The 19,516-nt window shown below is 37.1% G+C and overlaps 1 protein-coding gene across 1 annotated transcript in view; it reads left to right on the top strand.

Moving 5' to 3' along the window:
• The window catches only part of CFAP54 (cilia and flagella associated protein 54), a gene marked incomplete at its 5' end in the record, with an annotated part of 151,092 nt that overhangs the window by 65,564 nt on the left and 66,012 nt on the right, over positions 1 to 19,516 (top strand). The window contains 8 exons of the mRNA XM_081958765.1: positions 417 to 644; positions 4,393 to 4,529; positions 6,683 to 6,880; positions 8,107 to 8,264; positions 13,192 to 13,419; positions 14,939 to 15,162; positions 15,257 to 15,389; positions 16,291 to 16,375. Coding sequence (XP_081814891.1) covers positions 417 to 644; positions 4,393 to 4,529; positions 6,683 to 6,880; positions 8,107 to 8,264; positions 13,192 to 13,419; positions 14,939 to 15,162; positions 15,257 to 15,389; positions 16,291 to 16,375 — 1,391 coding nt within the window. The remainder of the gene's footprint in view (positions 1 to 416; positions 645 to 4,392; positions 4,530 to 6,682; positions 6,881 to 8,106; positions 8,265 to 13,191; positions 13,420 to 14,938; positions 15,163 to 15,256; positions 15,390 to 16,290; positions 16,376 to 19,516) is intronic.

The following is a 19,516-nucleotide window of genomic DNA, read 5'->3' as shown; positions in this document are numbered from 1 at the left end:
ATGAAAAGCAAAAGGTAAACTAAGTCAGCTTAACAGAAACTACTGCTTTAAAGAGGCCCTTGTGCCTTGAACAAATTGCTAACTAGAAACTTCATAATGTGCATGATGAGGACTTTATAAAGATGTGTCGCCCTAGATCTGGTCTGGGAAACAAGCTGGTCCCTCTTCTAAAAGTTGTTCATTTCTTCTCTATATGCATTCTTTAGATTAAATTAATGAAATTTAATTTATTAATGTGATGAAACTTATTTCTTTGTAGATGTAGAAATCTACAAAGAAGTAAGTTTCAAAGAAATATATCCATGTCCATATCCATATCTATATCATCAGGAATGTAAATGTTTCTATAGTCTTAAAATTTGCTTTCGCCTATGATGGCTTATCATTCAAGGTGTTGTCCCTATGATTTTATTTAGGAAACAAATAGAAGAAAAAAAGAAAATTGCTTTTGAAATCCTGATAATTAAGCTAAATATATGTTCTGATATCTACATAAGACGAAGAAGATTTCGTCGGCTATGTAATGAAGAAATGCCATGGCGAGCTCAGCTTAATATTTACCTGGCAATTGTTCACTTTAATTTGTTTAAAAAACGGACACAGGAGCTCCTTACTATTGAAAATTTTGTACAAAGTCCAGACAGGTAAAAAGTGAAAAGAATAACTAACTAATTTAACTGTGTCAGCCTCTTATTTCAAAAAATGTGTTTTACATATATTCTAAAATTCTTGTTTGATGGCTTATTTAAAATTTCTAGGACCGATATCAAACCAGGATACCAAAGATATCAAAGGAAATGCCAAGACCAAAACAAACATAATTTTTATTGAAATTGTTCTCATTAATTATTTCCAATGCTAAGAATTTTTTCCCATTGGCTCAGTCAATCTAAATGACTGGAATGATCTTCTGAATCTGATTCACAAAGGAATTGCTTTCATTGGGTAGCCTTTATAACTTACAGCCTCTCTCACTTCCTCCATCCCCAGTTTGCAAATTTTCAGTATTTCTACATAAATATGACGTAAAGTGATACGTTTTCCACATAAGACTTAAAACTAGATAAATTAAATTAGTCAAAAACATTATACTTGTTCATTTATTTCATTGAGGAAAATGATCCAAAACAATATATTTGTGTGTGGCAAAAATATGCGAACTTCCAGGCATATCAGTTCATTTGAAGGCTAAATTAGAGTCACTTGTTTCAATCAATGGATTTAATCAACTGTGAGCATGGGAGATCCTGCCTTATTTAAACAACAGATTTCTAAGTATTCACTATCTTCATAACACAGGAATTTTGTTCCAAGCGAAAGAGATTTTTAAGGACCTTTGAAAAACAGTTTTTGATGCTCACTAGGAACTAGAAAAGGTTGCAAAGCTATTTGCACAGAGATTGGCCACTACCAGTCCACTGTCAGGTAGATTGTATACAGCATCAGAGTTACCTTCATCAGGAGTGATTGACCAATTAAGTTCACATGAGGAACAAGGCATGTAAAAGTCTAGGCCGGGTATCAAACTCATGGCCCGTGGGCCGGATGCGTCACGGGATGGTCACACCTGCCCCACAGTTTAGCGAAGGGGGAAAAAGTCATGATATGTCACGTGATAACGTAACACCGCAAGTTTGACACCCCTGCTCTAGGAAGTCTCAAAGAAGCCCAGGGTAATTTCTAAGAAATTAAAGGCAGTGCACAGAGAACTTTGAATCCATAGAGAAGAGCCATTTGGAAATGCTTGCGCTATGGAAGCAAATTTCCACCCACTATGGATATCACAACCTTTATTATTCTTTACTGAAGCCATATTTTAGATTTACATTTGAAGGAGGTGTGTGGCATACCTGATCATTAAGGCTAAGATTTTCAGAAGAAAAACCTTGAAGCAATAAGAGAAAGACCTTGTGAAGCAACTCTTCAGCCTTTGCATAAAATAACAGGTTTTATTATTAGCACGTCTATAGTCAATTCATGATTTTGATGTTGTGAAACTAGATTCTATTCATGAAAGTTTCAATAGAATCTGATATCTCAATGAGAGCAACAATAAACTCACCTAAAAGTGGAATTCTTAAGAGAATTTCTCCATGGGTTCTGTCCAGCTTTCAGCCAATGCCCTAGTGTTTCCAGTGGTTGTCTGATGGCTCGAGTATTGGCATATTATATTATTTGTGTAATGATGGCACCATGAAAATGAATCAGTTATTGAAAAGTAGTAATTTGTAATATTTGTGTAATAACATCATGCAAATGATGTAAATGTCCTTGACATGATTTGCTTTTCAATTTAAAAGAAATTTGTGACTAATGCCAGTCTCTCTTTATTAGTCCATCAAAATGAGTCAATTGTAACTTAATTAAAATGATGGAAATTATTTATGCAACCTTTTCAGTACTGACCTTTGATCAAAATGAATTATTACCAGTACTATAACTGCTATTATATCCTTTGTAACAAACAAACTCAGATTTTTCTATATACAGTAAATTGGTAGAATGTCAATTCAGATTTGAAATTTGTCTTGTTTTAAATACTAGAAAATATTCATTTATTAAATATTAAAAACTTTCACTTAAATTATTTAATAAGAGCTGGTTGCATTCACCTGGCTGTTAAAAGATGCAGTTAAGAATATTAACTTCTGACATGAATAAAGAAAAAGAAAGAATGTTAACCAATATAGTCCAGGCTCATCCTATTGTTGCCACACTATAGACAGGATTGTTAACATATCTTTAGATTGGGGTGTCAAACTCATCCCATGCTGGCAATGTGACACTGCGAGGTTGACACCTGTGCTTTAGATGAAGTATTTAGATGAAGTATTCTGCATCAAGGGTGAATAACAACAACAACAACAACAACAACAATTTCCAAGGGGATTCACTTTCACCACTACTGTTCAACTTTGCATTAATTCCACGGACAATAATCCTACGAAGCACAAAACTGGGATACCAAATCTCAAGCCAACCTGGCAAGATAAACCATCTACTATACATGGATGACTTAAAAATGTATGTGAAAAGCCCCAGTGAACTTAAATCAATACTCAACACAATTCAACTGTTCAGCAATGACATCAAAATGAACTTTGCGCTTGAAAAATGTGCTATATTATCCATGCGGCGAGGAAAAATGGAAAAAACATAAAGAATAGAACTGGGAAATGGAAATATAGTGAAAGCATTAGCAAAGGATGATGGTTACAAGTACCTAGGCATATTGGAAGCAGATAACATCTTGAATGGAAAAGTCAAAGAGTCAACGCAAAAGGAATACAAAAGGAGGGTCCGCAAAATATTAAAATTAAAGCTGAATGCTGGAAACATAAAGCCATTAATACATGGGCAATTCCAGTGATACGCTACTCAGCTGGAATCATCAACTGGACTCTGGCTGAACTGAAAAACGTGGACCGGAAAACACGCAAATGTTTGAATATGTACCATGCTTTACATCCATGAAGTGACATCGACTGGTTGTACTTGCCAAGAAAAATAGGGGGCAGGGGGCTATTGCAAATCCATCAAACTGTAGAAGAAGAAAATGAAGTTTGTATGATTATATGAACCATAGTACAGAAAAATTGCTGCAGGCTCTGAAAACGGAGAATAGCATAAAAACAACAGAAACAAAGGCAGAATATAAGGAAAAACAGCTGGATGACAGGTTAAATAGATGAGAACCAAAGCTTTGCATGGACAGCACTTGAAAAACATTGAAGGAAACTGTGATGACAACTTGACATGGACATGGCTTAAGATGGGAACTATCAAGAAAGAAACGGAAGGTTTAATACTGGCTGCTCAAGAACAAGCACTACAAACTAATGCCATGAAAGCGAAGATACAAAAATCCACTGACAACCCAAACTGCCGACTTTGCAATAACAAAGTCGAAACTGTTTCACATTTAATATGTGAATGCAGCAAAATTGCACAAACTGATTACAAAGCTAGACATGACCGAGTTGCTAAATTAATCCACTGGTCATTATGTAAAAAATATGAATCCAGAAAGTCATGGGAACATAAAGTGGAAAAAGTGATCGAAAATGATAAGGTGGGACTTTCAAATACAAACAGATCGTCATTTGGAACACAACACGCCAGATATCATAGTTGTAGAGGGCCAAAGTGTACAGTTTATTGATATCACTCTTTCAGGTGATGCCAGAGTTTGGTTGATACCTAGGATGCTGGCAGCAACCCGTATCAATCATTAGCACCAGTCAGTGGTATTTGTGATGCATTTTTGAATGTTCAGTTGGTTGAGTTTCATGTTTAATGAATACAGTGTAAATAATAATAATAATGTTATAATATTGCTACATTTCAATTATTAAGCATGTACTTATGTTTGTGTATGTTTTTGTTTTTCAGTTATAATGATCTCAGCCCTGAAATATTCTCATTAAGCAATTCAGGCACAATCATGATAGCGCCAGAGGAAGAAATCATAGATTTTAAACATCTGTCTTTTAAAAGAACGTTTTCAGGAAAAATCAGTCGAAAACCTGGTAATACTATAGATAATAAAATGTGAATTTTTAACTATTGTGTTTTATGCAGTTATTTACTAAAATACATTAAAATATCTACAGTAATCCTTTTAGATCCTTGGTTCTAGCATTTTAAGACAAGGACCAATAAAATTGATATTGTTGGATGATGACTTTTAGAATGATTTTAAAATATTTTTTTTGAGTGGCTATGTTTGGGGGCTAGGTTTGAGTCAATGGAACACATAATCCATTAACACTGAATGCTTCTGGGGCAATCACTGAATTCTAATTTTGGAAGTGTCTGAAAATGTGCTCTAAATCTGGTTTTTCAGTATGCATAGATAATTATACCATTTCACTATGTTGCTATAGGTGACTTTCTATTCCTTCAGGAACATTTCTAGTGTGTGTGTTTTTTCTTTCATAGCCAATGTCTTAATTCAATCTATTATTATCTAAAGTCTGACCATACATTTATACATTTTATCTTCTGTAGTTTTACTTGTATTTTTTATATTTGTTCCTGGATTCTTTATTCTAGATGTGCATTACAATTTGAATCATCATTCTATTTTCTTCCTCTTTTCTCTCTCTTTCTTTTCTATTTTGCTACATTTTCTGCTTCTGGGATTTTAACGGCTTTTGGTTGTTGATTCTTTCCAATTATCTGCCTTGGACTCACTATAGAAACTTTACTGTTTCTGTCTCTCCAGTAGTTATTTTATTCTAGATGGCCATTTGATCTGAATCTGCATTACCACAAACAAGGCTCTTGTTTGTCAGGTAATAGATAACAGTATTTCATCTTAAAAACCAGAGTTATAGTCAAATCTTTAAAATGAGAATTAATGCAGCAAATATTTAATATCTCAGAAAGATTTCCATAACTCCTTAAATAGTAGCTGTGCTGTTTATAGAATGAGTCTTTTTTCAGTTTTATATATTTAAAAGATCTCATATGTCCCTATGGGATAGGTAAAATGTTTTTTCCCTTCTCACTCTTTTATTCTATTTCAATATTCTTTTTTCCTAGATTGAACATTTATTTTTCATTCTGCCATTTCTTCTGCCCAGTCCAACGTATTTTCAAACTCAATATCTGTAAATTAATATTTGTATGTATGGAATGGAATAGAGAGTGATAATACAACTAGTCTTACAGTAAACTTCACATTGTTGACTTCTCTTTCAAAAGCATTATAACTATGTCCATTGAACATACTTGAAACTTAAATTTGTTGTTGCCTAGAATAGCTTCCATTATAAGTCTAATAAGAAAACAGGGTAATTTTTAAGGGTCTATCTGTGTTGGTTTGCTAATCTGTGGAGTCTGTGATTTGCAGCATTCTATTATGTGGGTTTGGTGTTGTTTAGCTGAATTAGGTAGATGTCAAATATTATTTTCTCTTTGGAAGCTGAGAGAGTCACATGGCTTAGCATAAATCAGGCCTCGTTGATAGTCAACTTCAAAAAATGCCTGATGAATTCCTCAGAGCATCTATACATTCCAGGGCAAACATCTTATTATTCATTCTAGTGAATATAACTTACATGGATCTATTGTGATTTTGTTTATTGCTTTGGGTGTATTTGCGTGTAGACAATTACACTGTTAAAACAGCAAGTCTTGAAGTTATGTTTCAAAAAAATCATGGACTTAAAGATATTTCTCTGGAACAAATACAGTTGATATTGAGACACATTGATCTTGGCAACTGATTACCTAAAAGAAGTACTGCAATTCTTATTTAAATGTACTTTCCTCAGTTTTTATTTTTGAGTACTCCATATTTTTCCTTCTTGAGACATTTTAGAAATTCCCTGAATTAATGGAAATGGAAAAATACTTTATTATTTTCCCCCTATATATCTTTAATCGGAATGGCCATTCCATATCATTTGACAGCAACAATATAATGTATCACCACTAATTCTTCTTGCACCATCAATCTTCTTTATTACTAGAAGCAGATAAGTAATCAAACACAGTAGCTCCTGACTAGCTATCAGAGAAACACTGAAAAACATTTCTTCAGATTTTTTTCTAGTTTGATCTTTTGTTAGGTTGGGAGCAGTTATACATTTCCGGAGAAATACTTTCCCTAAATATTCTGCTGCCAACAGCTCATCTGCAATGAATATAACCTTCCTTGCTCTTCTTTGCTCAGACACCCCTGCCTTTACTTCCCCTGCCTTCGACAATGGGCTTTCATTGCCTGCTTCTAGCCCTACATTACAAAGTATTTCTTCAGGCACTGTTTCCAGCTCAAGCATACTTGACCACAATAATTGTCTCTCCCCTGAAATTGATGTCATGAGTGAATCCACTGAACTGACCCAACTCTCAACTTCAGGCCAAGATTCAGGTGGGTTGCCACATGCATGTCGGGTACTTGACAATTTTTGAATTGATCATCTCACAAATTAGGGATCTACTTTCAAAAAAGTACAACTTATTAACTCACAGCTAAACTTTCACTACATATTGCCAAGTGCTCTATCTGTGGACCTTGAAAAAAAATATAAGTCTCACATGGATACAACAAAGTTTATGGACGGATAAAATATCAAAACCAGAGTAGCTGGAATGGTAACTTTCATGTAAAGCAAGACAATATGCAAACTGAGGAACTTTAAAAGGAAGAATAATCTCATAGCAACTGGTAAGGAAAGCAATTGCTTTTCCTTGGTAACATGGATTTGAGATAGCAGTTATAAACATTATAAAAGAAAGTTAATAATTTTCCTACCGACAGGGTCTTATTTTCTTTTGACCCTCAAAATAAGTGCTTGGCCTTATTTTTGGGGAGGTCTTATTATTTTTGAGGTACAGGAGGCAGCAAGCATGGTCATCTCATGGCTGCTGCTGCATTGCAATATTTTCAGGGAGGGCTTATTTTCGGGGGAGGGCATATTTTAGCGCATATGCTCAAAAGCCAATTGGGTTTTTTATCCGGGGAGGTCTTACCATGTGGACCAGTCAGCTAAAAGATTTGTTATATCTGCCCTGCCGTGCTTATTTATTTTATTTATTTTTATTGAATCAAGTAACCAAAGAAATGTAACATGCACTATAGCAAGGGTCCCCAACCCCTGGTCTGTGGACTGGCACTGGACTGTGGCATGCCGGAAACTGGTCTGCGCAAACAAGCAAAGCCTCATCGGCAGGATGCAGGCAGCACGTGAAACCCCCCCCCCCCCTCTGGTCCCTTTAAAAACATCTCCCATGGAACCCATCCCTGATGCCCATTTGATATATATTTTTTCTGGAAAGCAGAGTGAGGAATATATTCTCCAAGTGACTAACTCAGATTGTACCAAGAACCGTCTTTCACTGATTAAAACATATTGATTGGAAATGTGGGTGTGATGCTTATTTACTTAAAAGCCTTCCTTACAATTGATTTAGGTATATATAGAATATTCTATGGCATTTTCCTTTATCTTTGAAAAAATATTATTTTAATAAACTAGCATAACTAAAGACTCACTGTATAGACTTTGGTTTCTTAATAAGAGGCTTAGAACAGTTTTTACAATTTGTGAATTGCTGTTAGTTAAACTCAATGATTTTTGTTTGTTTTTATTTTAGAATCCATTTCTCCTGATCGTAGTTCTAAATTGAGTGATAGAGACACTCCTCGGCCACCTCAAGGTTATAGTTCTCTTAAGGAACGTGAAAAAACAACTTGTTATTCTGCTGTGATGGAACATTTCACGAAAATATTCCTATATTTTAGAAGAGCTGTGGTAATGTTAACTATATTTACAATTCTAATAAACATATCTCTTCTGATTTTGTTGAGCAAATAACGTTATCACCTTTGGCAAGAATATATTTATCAATTTCTAGTTTCTTGCTGCATTGTTGTTCTGTTTTTGAAGATAAGAACTCTTTAAGAAAACGATATAGGATAATTTTATACTATTTTTAGTTCATTCCCTCTCGTTTTCCAGTGATTCATGGAAGTCATTACTTGTCAGGTGCAATCTGTATTCATCTCCATACGTGCTCTTTTATTTCAGAGCAAGAGGGAGCTGCATTATTATTAAAATAATCAGATTTTTTTCCAGGGCTGGAGATACAAGCCTATGACAGCAATCTGAAATGGCTAGGTTGAAAATTAGCCTCTTTGGTGTCAGTTGAGCCATACTGGAAAGACAATGGCTACTTCCAGTTTGAGGAATTCATTGCTTTGAGAAATTCATTTGGACATGACTCCAAAAAATAAAAACGAAGTGGTATTTATTACAAGAAGAAACTTATTGCAGCAATGGAAAATTTGTCAATGGTTAATGATTGCATTACAACAGCCAAATCTGTGTCAAGCTACTGTGTCAAACTATCACAGTTGTCCAAGTCTACACCCAACGATTATTGCAGCCGAGCTTGCAGTAGAAGTTTTCTAAACTAGCATCAGAAAACTTTGAAGCAAGTGCTCAAAAAGAATATTGTTTAGATTCATGGGTTTTTACATAGGTGATTTTAATGCAAAGGTTGGCAGTCAAGCTGAAACATGAATTATTAGAAGTTTTGGACTTGGAGAGAGAAATGATGTAGATGATTATTTGAATCAGTTTTCTTTGCATTAATTTTGCCATGGAAATTGACTTTGAATCACGAATTTTACATTTGGATCTTATCAAATAGATTGCACCATAACAAGATCAATTATGTCCTGTGCATCCATCAACAGTGTGTTTCAGTCGTCGCTGTCAAGACTATTTTGTGCCCATTGTAGTTCACATTACGAATTGTTGGCAGCTAAAGTCAGAGTTAACTTATGCGACATCAAAAGGAAAGCACCATCCCAAAAGTTTGATATCACCCAAATACCTTCCATGTATGCAGCTGGGATGAAAAATATGTTTGAACTGCTGGACACTGCTGAGAATATGCCCAATGCACTGTGGCAAAAAAAAATCAACCATTATTGAAACAGCAATTGAACATATGCCAAAATAAAAGCCAGAGAAAAAGCATAATTGGTTTTCATACGAAGCCATCAGAATAGATGAGTGAAGCAGCCAAAAACAACAGGCAGACATTAGGGAGCAGAGAATGAATGTAAATTTCCAAAAAGCAACAAGGAAAAATAACAAATTTTACTGGGACCAATGTTGCAAGCAGCTAGATGAAGACTGCATGAAGGGCCACACCAGAATACTTTGGCGCAAGTCAAAAAGGATTCATACATCATTTACTGCTCATAAAAGCATCTTCAAAAACAAACAAGGTAAAGATGTGTCTAACCAACAAGGTTTCAACAATAGATGGTGAGAATATAACAGAAGAACTCTATGCCAGCAACAAAGAGGCCAAGTTTCCTCTGGATGATAAGGAAAAGGAAGCAGAAATAGAACCTGACATCATTCAGGAAGAAGTCATGTGGGCATTGAGCCATCTGTCAAACAAGAAGGTCCCAGGTCTTGATTCCATCCCCATATAATTGCTGTGGCCTGTATCACCCACAAGCATCATATTTTTGTGCTGGAAAATTAGGGAAACAAACACATGGCCACAGGATTCCACTGCCAAAAATGATGACTCCAAGAATAGCTCCAATTTTTGCCATCATCCTCACACTAGCAACCTGCCCAGAGTCACTTCAACAGTGAGATAGAAAGCATACACATAAATAAATAAATAATAAATAATGTGAATTCCAATTAATTTATATACTATCTGGTGCTGACTATCGAAAGAAAATAACCAGATGTTTAAGCTTGCTTCAGAAGAGGTCATGACGTTGAGGGCCATATTGCAAACCTACACTGGAACATTGAAAAATTTCAGGAATATCAAAGAACGTCTACCTCTGCTTTATTGACTACAAGAAAGCTTTCAACTGAAAGCTATGGAGAGGCCTAGAAGACCTGTGGCTGCCAACACATCAGTCACGTTGTTGTAGTCTCTGAAAAAAATCAGGTAGCCATTGTGCAAACACCATATGGAGACACTGAATGGTTCGAGAAATAGAAAGATATGTAGCAAGGCTGCATTCGTTCACCTTTCTTTTTCAACTTGTATCCCAATATAATTTTGAGGAAACTGGAACTTGAAGAATCAAAAATAAAGGTAATCATTGGAAGAAGAAACATAAACAATCTTTGATAAGTTCATAACACAACTTTTAGCAACCAAAGAAGGATTGAAAGATCTGATCAAATGGATTAAAGAAGAAAGTTAGAAATTTGGCCACTTCTTGAATACCAAAAAGACCAAGTTTATGACAACTACAAAGAATGGAAATATGAAAATAACAATTGATGGTGAAGACATGGAAGGCATGGAAGAACTCACTTTCCTAGGATTGCAGATTAATCAAAGTAGTAAATGCAGTCAAGAAATAAAGTATTTAATTGCACTGGGTTGTACAGTTATCATGAGTATGAATTCAGTATGGCAAAGCAAGGATACCAATTTAGCAACAAATGCAGTTTAGTAGTAGGAAATGTAGGAAATAATGCTGTAGCTAAATTAAGTTGAATGGAATTTGCTTTTTTCTGTAAGAGTTTCTTTAAAAAAAAACTTAAATACAATGTGGAACAATTTGTGAACAACTGGAGTAGCTATTTTTAAACAGTTCTCTTTCCCAACACAGATAAATAAATAAAAGAGAGCAGAGTTAAAAAATAATACAACATTATATGTTCCTAGAAGTTCTTAAATGGTCACAAATACTAATTGATCTGCTGGTTGTTAGTTGTACAAGAATCAGCAGACAGCTGAAATAATTTCTAGCTAGCTGATTGCAAAAGAAATTGAGAACTCTGATTTACATTTAACACAAAGTTATAGTTTGATGTTGGTATAGCATGGTATGCTAAGCACTCAATATGGATTAATATTAAAACCACCAATCATTGTTGTTCAACAAATCATAGTTTTAAGAAAAACGTGACTTTATAATAGCAATAGCACTTAGACTTATATACTGCTTCACAATGCTTTTTCAGTCCTCTATATGCGATTTACAGAATCAGCATATTGCCCTCAACAACCTGGGTCCTCATTTTACCCACCTTGGAAGGATGGAAGGCTGAGTCAACCTTGAGCCTGGTGAGATTCAAACTGCCAAACTGCTGATAATAGGCAGTCAGCAGAAGTAGCCTGCAGTACGGCATTCTAATCACTGTGCCACCACGGCTCTTATATAATAACAATAGCTTATCTAATAATGTGTTTACCCAGTCATAACTGTTAGAGGAGGCTAAACCATACAGAAAAAGGAATAATAGTCATAATTCAGATTAGAAATTCATGATGGTTTATAACACTCATTCTAATATTATAGTTTATTCATAGACACAAGTGATTTAATTTAATATCTAAAAGCTTTTATGGTAAGCTGCTCAGCTTTCTATAATAAGCATTAGGTGCAAATTAATTCGGAAAAATTGCTCCTAAACTGTGGCACTAGATACATGTTAAATGAGATGAGAAACATGGTTATTTCATTAAGCTGTGCGGCAGTGGTGGGTTCCTCCCGGATCGCACCGGATCGCGCGCGCTCCCTTTCAGCGCTCCACCTGGCTTGCGCACTCCCTTTCAGCGCTCCACCTGGCTTGCGCGCTCCCTTTCAGCGCTCCACCTGGCTTGCGCGCTCCCTTTCAGCGCTCCACCTGGCTCTCGCGCTCCCTTCCGGCGCTGAAACCGGAAGTACAGTTTTGCCCGGCCCTGGCGAAGCAACGACGCCTGTCTGCGCTCCACCAGCTCGGCTGGGAACGGAGATGTTTCCTCAGCGGAGCGGAGCGCCTGAAAAGTCTTTTCAGGTGCTCCGCTCCGCTGAGGAAACATCTCCGTTCCCAGCCGAGCTGGTGGAGCGCAGGCAGGCGTCGTTGCTTCGCCAGGGGCGGGGCAAGACTGTACTTCCGGTTTCAGCGCCGGAAGGGAGCGCGAGAGCCAGGTGGAGCGCTGAAAGGGAGCGCGCAAGCCAGGTGGAGCGCTGAAAGGGAGCGCGCAAGCCAGGTGGAGCGCTGAAAGGGAGCGCGCGCGATCCGGTGCGATCCAGCAGGAACCCACCACTGCTGTGCGGGCACAGATTCTACACCTATTCCTCTACTGATTGATTGGTTCTATTTAGGCTTTGAATGTTTTGATTGCCAATATATTGATGGTTGCCTTTCAGTGTATGCTTTTTTATTCTAACTAATTTTTAATTGTCATTGTGGTATTGCTTTGGTGAACTTGTTTTATCTATATTAGCCCAAATGATGAATTTGTGGACCTACAATTGTAGGTGGTTCAGTTATAGGTTGGTTGACCGGAATGGGTAATAATAAATAAATAAATAATAAATAAATAAATAATAAATAAATAATAAATAAATAATAAATAATAAACAAACAAACAAACAAACAATAAATAAATAAATAATAAAAAATAAAAAATAAATAAATAATAAATAGCTTACATAAACAAATATCTTGCTCGGTATTGCTTTAGATCTCTGTCCTAGGTAGTTCTAGCAAAACAGCTATAATCTATGTGAAATATATTCCAACTAGTATCTTAAGAAAGTGAAATAGTTTATTCAGTAGATTTCGTACATATGAACACACTTAAGTTTGAAGTTTTTTATAAATGAAAATATGATTTATAGTTACTATTTAAATCACTGTGATGTGTCCCAACTCCCACTCATTAATTGTGCATTTGATAAATATAATTCAGGTTGTTGCCCATCGGGGCCGCCACTGGACATTGCTTCAGAATGCCTGCCGAGACCTTTGGAACTATACTAGGGAAATACAAATGATTATTAAGCATTCAGGATCTTTTCAACCACCATTCCCTGTTAACAAGGAGATTTTTCTTAAGACCGTTTGGTTTCCATACTATATGGCATCAGATACATTGCTTGATATGATAGCTGAGCTTCAAGATAGCAATTACGTTAAGGTAAATATATTTTTACTTCTGCAATTAACATAATGCATGTTGTTTTTATATTTTGAAGTAACCGAACAAAGATTAGCAATGTTTAATTCATTTCAATTGTGTATATTTTTTTTCTGTGCCTTTACATTTAAAAATATTATTTAGAAAAAAAATAAATACTTTATGTGCAATATGATTAAACCATTTTACTTCTCATATTTACTTCTCATATTTACTTCTCATTTCTTAAGAAAGGCAAATGTTTTGTGAAAATCTGATGCAGCAGTGTTCTTGTACTAGGTTTTGTTTATTTTGTGTGCTCCCAGAAGGGAGGATTTTTTTTAAAAAAACAAAGAAACAAACTAAGGTAACACATAAGAAAATATTGGGAGAATGGGAACATGGATTTGCAAGAATGCACTGAATGCAGTATTTGTGCAACTAGAAGTTCTGCATTTGTGCATTAGAATGTATGCCACTTCCTCTGTCTTTGTCTAGGAATCATTATAGTTGGAGGAATTTGCTGAATTAAACAGTCTTGGTAGAACTGCTGAACATGAGTTTCATGAAAAATATGAAACATCTTTCCTTGTTAGTGCCATCTTAGGTACAGATATTACCTAACTGCTTCACTATACACAATGTGGGAACGGTCACAAGGACCAGGCTGTCTCTCTTGAGATGCTCCTATTCTAGCATCCAGTATAATTAACTTGGCGACTGTATTTGTTAAAGGGAGAGATCTATATCTTCAGAGAGGCGACTTATGTTAGTAAATATCAAAGACTAACAAAAAAATATTGTTATGAGTTTGATATTAATGTAAATCAGACACATGCAATATTATTAAAAATTGAAATGCTTATGAACAATATGCTTGATACAATGTAAAGAAAATTTACATAATTAGAAGTGCTAGTTGGGTTTGCGTTCTGACCCCCCTCTTTGCACACAAAAGCACCCCAAGACAAGAATACTGCTAGAAGATTTATTCACAGTAAATTAACACACTGACTAAACCTTGGCAGCAATCCAGATAAGACACAGGCACGAGAACGCCTGTCCAGCATTGGTAGATAAGTTGAACTCTGCAACCAGCCTCCGGAAAGTCATTCCTTTTATGCAATCTTGAGAGGAGCCTAATTACAACCACCTGGGTCCAATTATCTTCTGTATCTGCGTAGTTGTTCTCTACGTCTATCAGCCCTCCATTGCCTAGCGTCCAAAACCAACTCCCTTGTCTCCTCCCCACTGCTCCAAGGCATGACATCAGGAGCACACCCCCTTTGGCTTTCACCACTGCTCTACGCCTCAGGCGCCTCCCGGTGGCCAACTAGCCTCTCTGATCCCTGCTCAGAGTCGGAACCCTGTTCAGGGTCCTCCACATCTTCCAGAGCCAACTCATCAGACCCCTCGTCGTCGGAGTCTGGTTGCAGCTCCAACGGCTCCTGCTGGGTCACAACAGGTTTGTACTTGATTTATATGATGATTTCTCTGCAAAAATGAGATAGGATATTATGATCTCTGTTTAAATTTACAGATTATTGAGCCCAAGGGAAATTTTGGTGTTCCAAGCTGCATAGGAGGCATTACTATTGATGAAGGTGGTTCCAACCTTTCTTTTGAACATCCCCTTGACGATGTGAACATTATAGATTTCCACGGAATACGCCACTTCATTCTGCAAACGCTTGAGTTTCTGTTTCGTTTGAAGAAATGGGAATCACTAGTTTACATAGCTATGCAATTTAACACAATTACACAGTAAGTAACACAAAGTGACCTTGGGAAAGAAATATTTTTTTAAAAAAAATTATATTAACAATATTTATTTTAAAAAGCATTTATCTTTTTCTAGTGAGAGATATACGGAGCAAGTAACTCCTGTGTTGGTGTTTGCCCAGAGACAGCTGCAGGAAAAAAAACAACTGCGTGAGTCAGATAATGCACAGTCTTGCTTAGAAGAATTAATCATTAATACTGGAGACAAGGTAAAGTATTTTAGTTGATAAAGAAAAAAAATGTAATTGAAATTTGGGTCAAAAGTTTTTAAAAATATAAGAATATAATCTTTAGTTATGTATTGGACTGCCTGAAAAAGATTTAGGGCACATTAAAGTTCCTCATAACTTAACAAAAATGATATGTAATCTAAAGTTATTTTTCCTAGAGCAAATGGGTAGGTTTTAAATCTCATTTTCTAACAAGAAGACCCACCCTGACTGTCAGGCTGGTTAGTGAGTAAAGAGGGCAGGCTTAATAGGCATTCCATATGAGTCAACTTCTTTCTCTGCCATTTTTCATTATTTAATAAAACCTATTTCCCTGAACCTCAAATGTATTCTAAGAACAGAATTAGCTCACAGGTTATTTTTTTCTTGACTGGGAAAAGCAGTCCTATCCTCCATATCAGTTGGTGGGAATAAAATGTTACGGTGCTAAGCAACAAGTTACCAGTTACCAGTTTGGGACCATGCATATCTCCTTGATTTCCAGCTTAGTTAGATATAGTGAAGAGAGCTGACACCATAGAGGAGCATGGCAATGATAGAATTGTGAGTTCTTATTAGTTGGGAAGTTCAGGTCAGATTACTATGTATGAGAGTTCGTAAGACTAAATTCTGAAAAGTCTTGTCCCAAGGGAATACTGTACTGGTGTTCATGCACATCCTGTTAATAAGAATGTCCTATTTTTTATTTAGTTTTTCTTGTGAAGATAATCCTTTCTAGATAATGAACATTGGCTTTTATTATTTCTCTGCTTTTTGAAAATGTAAATAATAGCGACCGATTTTCAGAGTCTAATTTTAAATGTTTAAGAAGATTAGTCTACTTAACCTGGTCTGCTTAATTGAAAAGGCTGTTAACTGTATCAGAAAATACTCTCTTAAGGTATGCTGCAGAACCTTTGTTGCAAAAAACCTGTATGCTGCTACAAATTGGAAAGGACCAACTGTTGAACATTTTGATCATTTAGGTATGAAGATACGTTTAAAGATATATTCTTTAAAAGTTTCAGAGCTCATGCTCTTTGGGGTAATTAAATGTTTGTGTTCTTTTGGATTATTTTTATGGATGGATAAATTGTTTTGTTTCAAGCACATGCAAGTTATATTGGTTGCATAGATTTGGTATATTAAGTAAAACATATTTATATATTATTTTATCCTTATAAGATACTTGTAAAACCAATTAGGTAGGTGTTCTATATTATAGCTATTGAGAGAACACTAACAAAAATGGATTCAGTCAGGTAGTTCTAGATTGTGTATAAACTAATAGCTTCAACTAATTCAACAAGAACAGTAAGATATATTAAAGAAAACACAACATATATTTACAGTTTAAGTATCACAATTAATATAACACTCCTACACTCAAATCTTTCAGTTCAGTGAGGTTTTTATAAACTTCTGGAAGGTGTTGAGAGTAGAAGCTGTTATTGCCCTAATGGACAAATTATCCAGTTAAAGAGAGGGAAGAGGCAAGACAAGGATGGAAGTAGAGAATGGAGGTGTATGATTATCCATTGTATATGATTGGAACATTCTGTGAGCTAAGGAAGCAAATCAGTTTGGTGTGGGAGAACTGTTGTTTTCATACATCAGAAGAGTGTGTGTTGTAGATACTGTTCCTCTACAGTTAAAGATAACATTGATCTTTTGATAGAAATTGGAAATTCTGGGGAGATCTTGTTTAACAATTATACACAAGTTATCCACCTCCCCCCCAAATGTCTTTAAAAAAACACCCAATTATACATTAATTCTACATTCCACTGGCACCACCTGAATATTCAACAGAATTATTCTTCATTTTAATTTACTGGAAACATGTCACATCTGGGAGAAGCAACTAAGATACAGGGTGTAGTATCATGCAGGAAGCATTCACTCAGCCCAATAGATTCTTTTCCTGTTATATTTCCAAATTTGTTTCAGTGATCAATCCAAATCACTTAGACATTCTATTGAAGATTGATATTCCCTCCACACGATGCATTTACTCTTGCCACAAATTCCATCTCCAGACAAATTGACACTGACCATTACTCTCAAGCTGATTTCATTTTCACCATCTGATCAACTGCAATAATTTTATTGTTTCTAGTCTGGATTTCATCTGGATATATAATATTCTCCTAGTAGGTGGAGACATCATCCAGGCATGGGTATGACTCCATCAGAATCCAATTGGAATGGGTCTACAAGCTTTAAAGGCACGCCCACGAGGCTCCTCCTCCCAATTTAGACTCAGTTGATCCTTGGATTAGCTGTGTCTGTGTTTCTCTCCTATCTAATTAATTTGTTCTTAATCTAACTTTCTTCAAAAAACTTCTAAATTTCTTTAATTGGCTTCTTTCTTCAAATTTAACGCATTTGGTCTTTATTTGGCTGATTGGAAGCTCGTAGCCTTCTGAGGGCTTCAACCCTCCTCTATCTCGTACTTGCCATTGTGCAGAGATTCAGCAGCGAGCCTACGAGGTTTCCCTCAGGCTCTAATATTTTTCAGGCATCGCTGCAGCCATGCCACTCGAAAAACCGCAGGAGATCGACTGTAGCCGCGCCGTCATAGAAGCCGCTGGAGCGCAGGGCGTTTTGCACACCACCATTCGTGTTTGCCAGCTCAGAGCAGCCCTTTGTCCGGCGAGCCACCGGGGGACATAAATTCATTCCGATTGCCTTCTTCGCTGCGGTTAGCGACGTTGGCTTCTGGATTGACCATCAGGCGCCCATTTAATTAGCGAAATAGCTGACTTGTTGGTTCGCTCCCTCAGCCCTTCCTTGGGGCCCTATCTACTCTGGTGGCCATTTTGTTTTGGCGGGAAGCTGTGGTGGCCATTTTAGGTGCTCTCCTCAACTGTGAGTAATGTCAACCAATGAGACCACTATTATACAGGGGGATAATCCACCTTCTCCAGCCATTATTTCTCCTTCAGTCTCTTCTGAGTACAGGAGCAAAAAGAGAGCCACTGCTTCTCAGCCACCTACAGCTAAGCCTGCCAAGGTCCCTAAGACTGTTCCATCTCACGAGGCCCCAAATGTAACTACCCCTGGTTCAGACAGTGACAAGCCTCAGATTCTGTCCCACGAAAGGCCACATCTAAGACCAAGCATTGCACTGTTCCTATCTCTGCACCACTGATTTCTCCTCAAGTAATGATCAATCCTCCTGAAGAGCTCTCTACTGATACTGATGGGGATATCTCCACTCCTGCTTCCCCCTTGAACCCTGAGGATGGGATTGGCTTTCAAGGGGAGTATGATTCCGAAGGGGATGGTAGTGTCACCCTGGACATAGATGTGGTTTCTCCATCCCCCAGACCTATTACTGTCAATCCTAATGATATGGCTGACATCATAGCAGTGGCTATTGAACGAGCGATTGCTGTGGGCCTTCAACATCCGGGTCCTGCTGCTTCCACCCCTCAGTGTTCTACTTCTAATGAGTCAAATAAGGGCCACTCCTCCCATTCTAAAGGGACTGCTCCTGGAAGTACTCCTCAGCCTTCTGCTGCTGAATCTGAGGAACAGGTAACCTGTGATTCCAATCTTTTGGATGATGAGGACTTGACTCCTACCCCTTTGGACTTAGTGGGTCTGTTCAAACCTGCCCTGTTTCTCTCTCTCTTATTCAAGGCCAAAAAGGTCTCTGACATTCCTGCCTCAAAACCATCCTTGACTGCAGAGGTTGACAAGTCTGACACAACAGATCCACTCTTTTCACGCCCTCCTGTCGAAAAGGATGTGGTTCCTTCCCCAAAACTGTTCTTGGAAGTAATTCAAAATCAGTGGGCATCTCCGGAGGCGCGACCTCTCCCTTCTACACTGGACAAACAATTGTACAATGTCAGTCCAGAGCTCTCTAAGCTTTTGGAAATCCCTTCCATCGACCTACCTGTGGTTCCTCTTTCAACGCCTAATGCAGCCTCTAATGCTCCAGAGGACGCTCTTCGTCCTGAGGACAAACATTTTGAACAATCGTTCGTTAAAGGACATCAGTCATCTGCATGGGCTGTTCGGGCCGCCTCTTCTGCTTCTTTTTTCAACAGGGCGGCTCTCGGTTGGCTGAAGCAGCTGCAGGACAGAATTCCTCCTCCTGATTCCCGTGCTTATCA

Source organism: Natrix helvetica, assembly GCF_964273705.1.
Source record: "Natrix helvetica genome assembly, chromosome: 6".
Taxonomy (NCBI): domain Eukaryota; kingdom Metazoa; phylum Chordata; class Lepidosauria; order Squamata; family Natricidae; genus Natrix; species Natrix helvetica.
The sequence above is the reverse complement of the archived record's forward strand: the minus strand, read 5'-3'. Positions and strand labels throughout refer to the sequence as shown.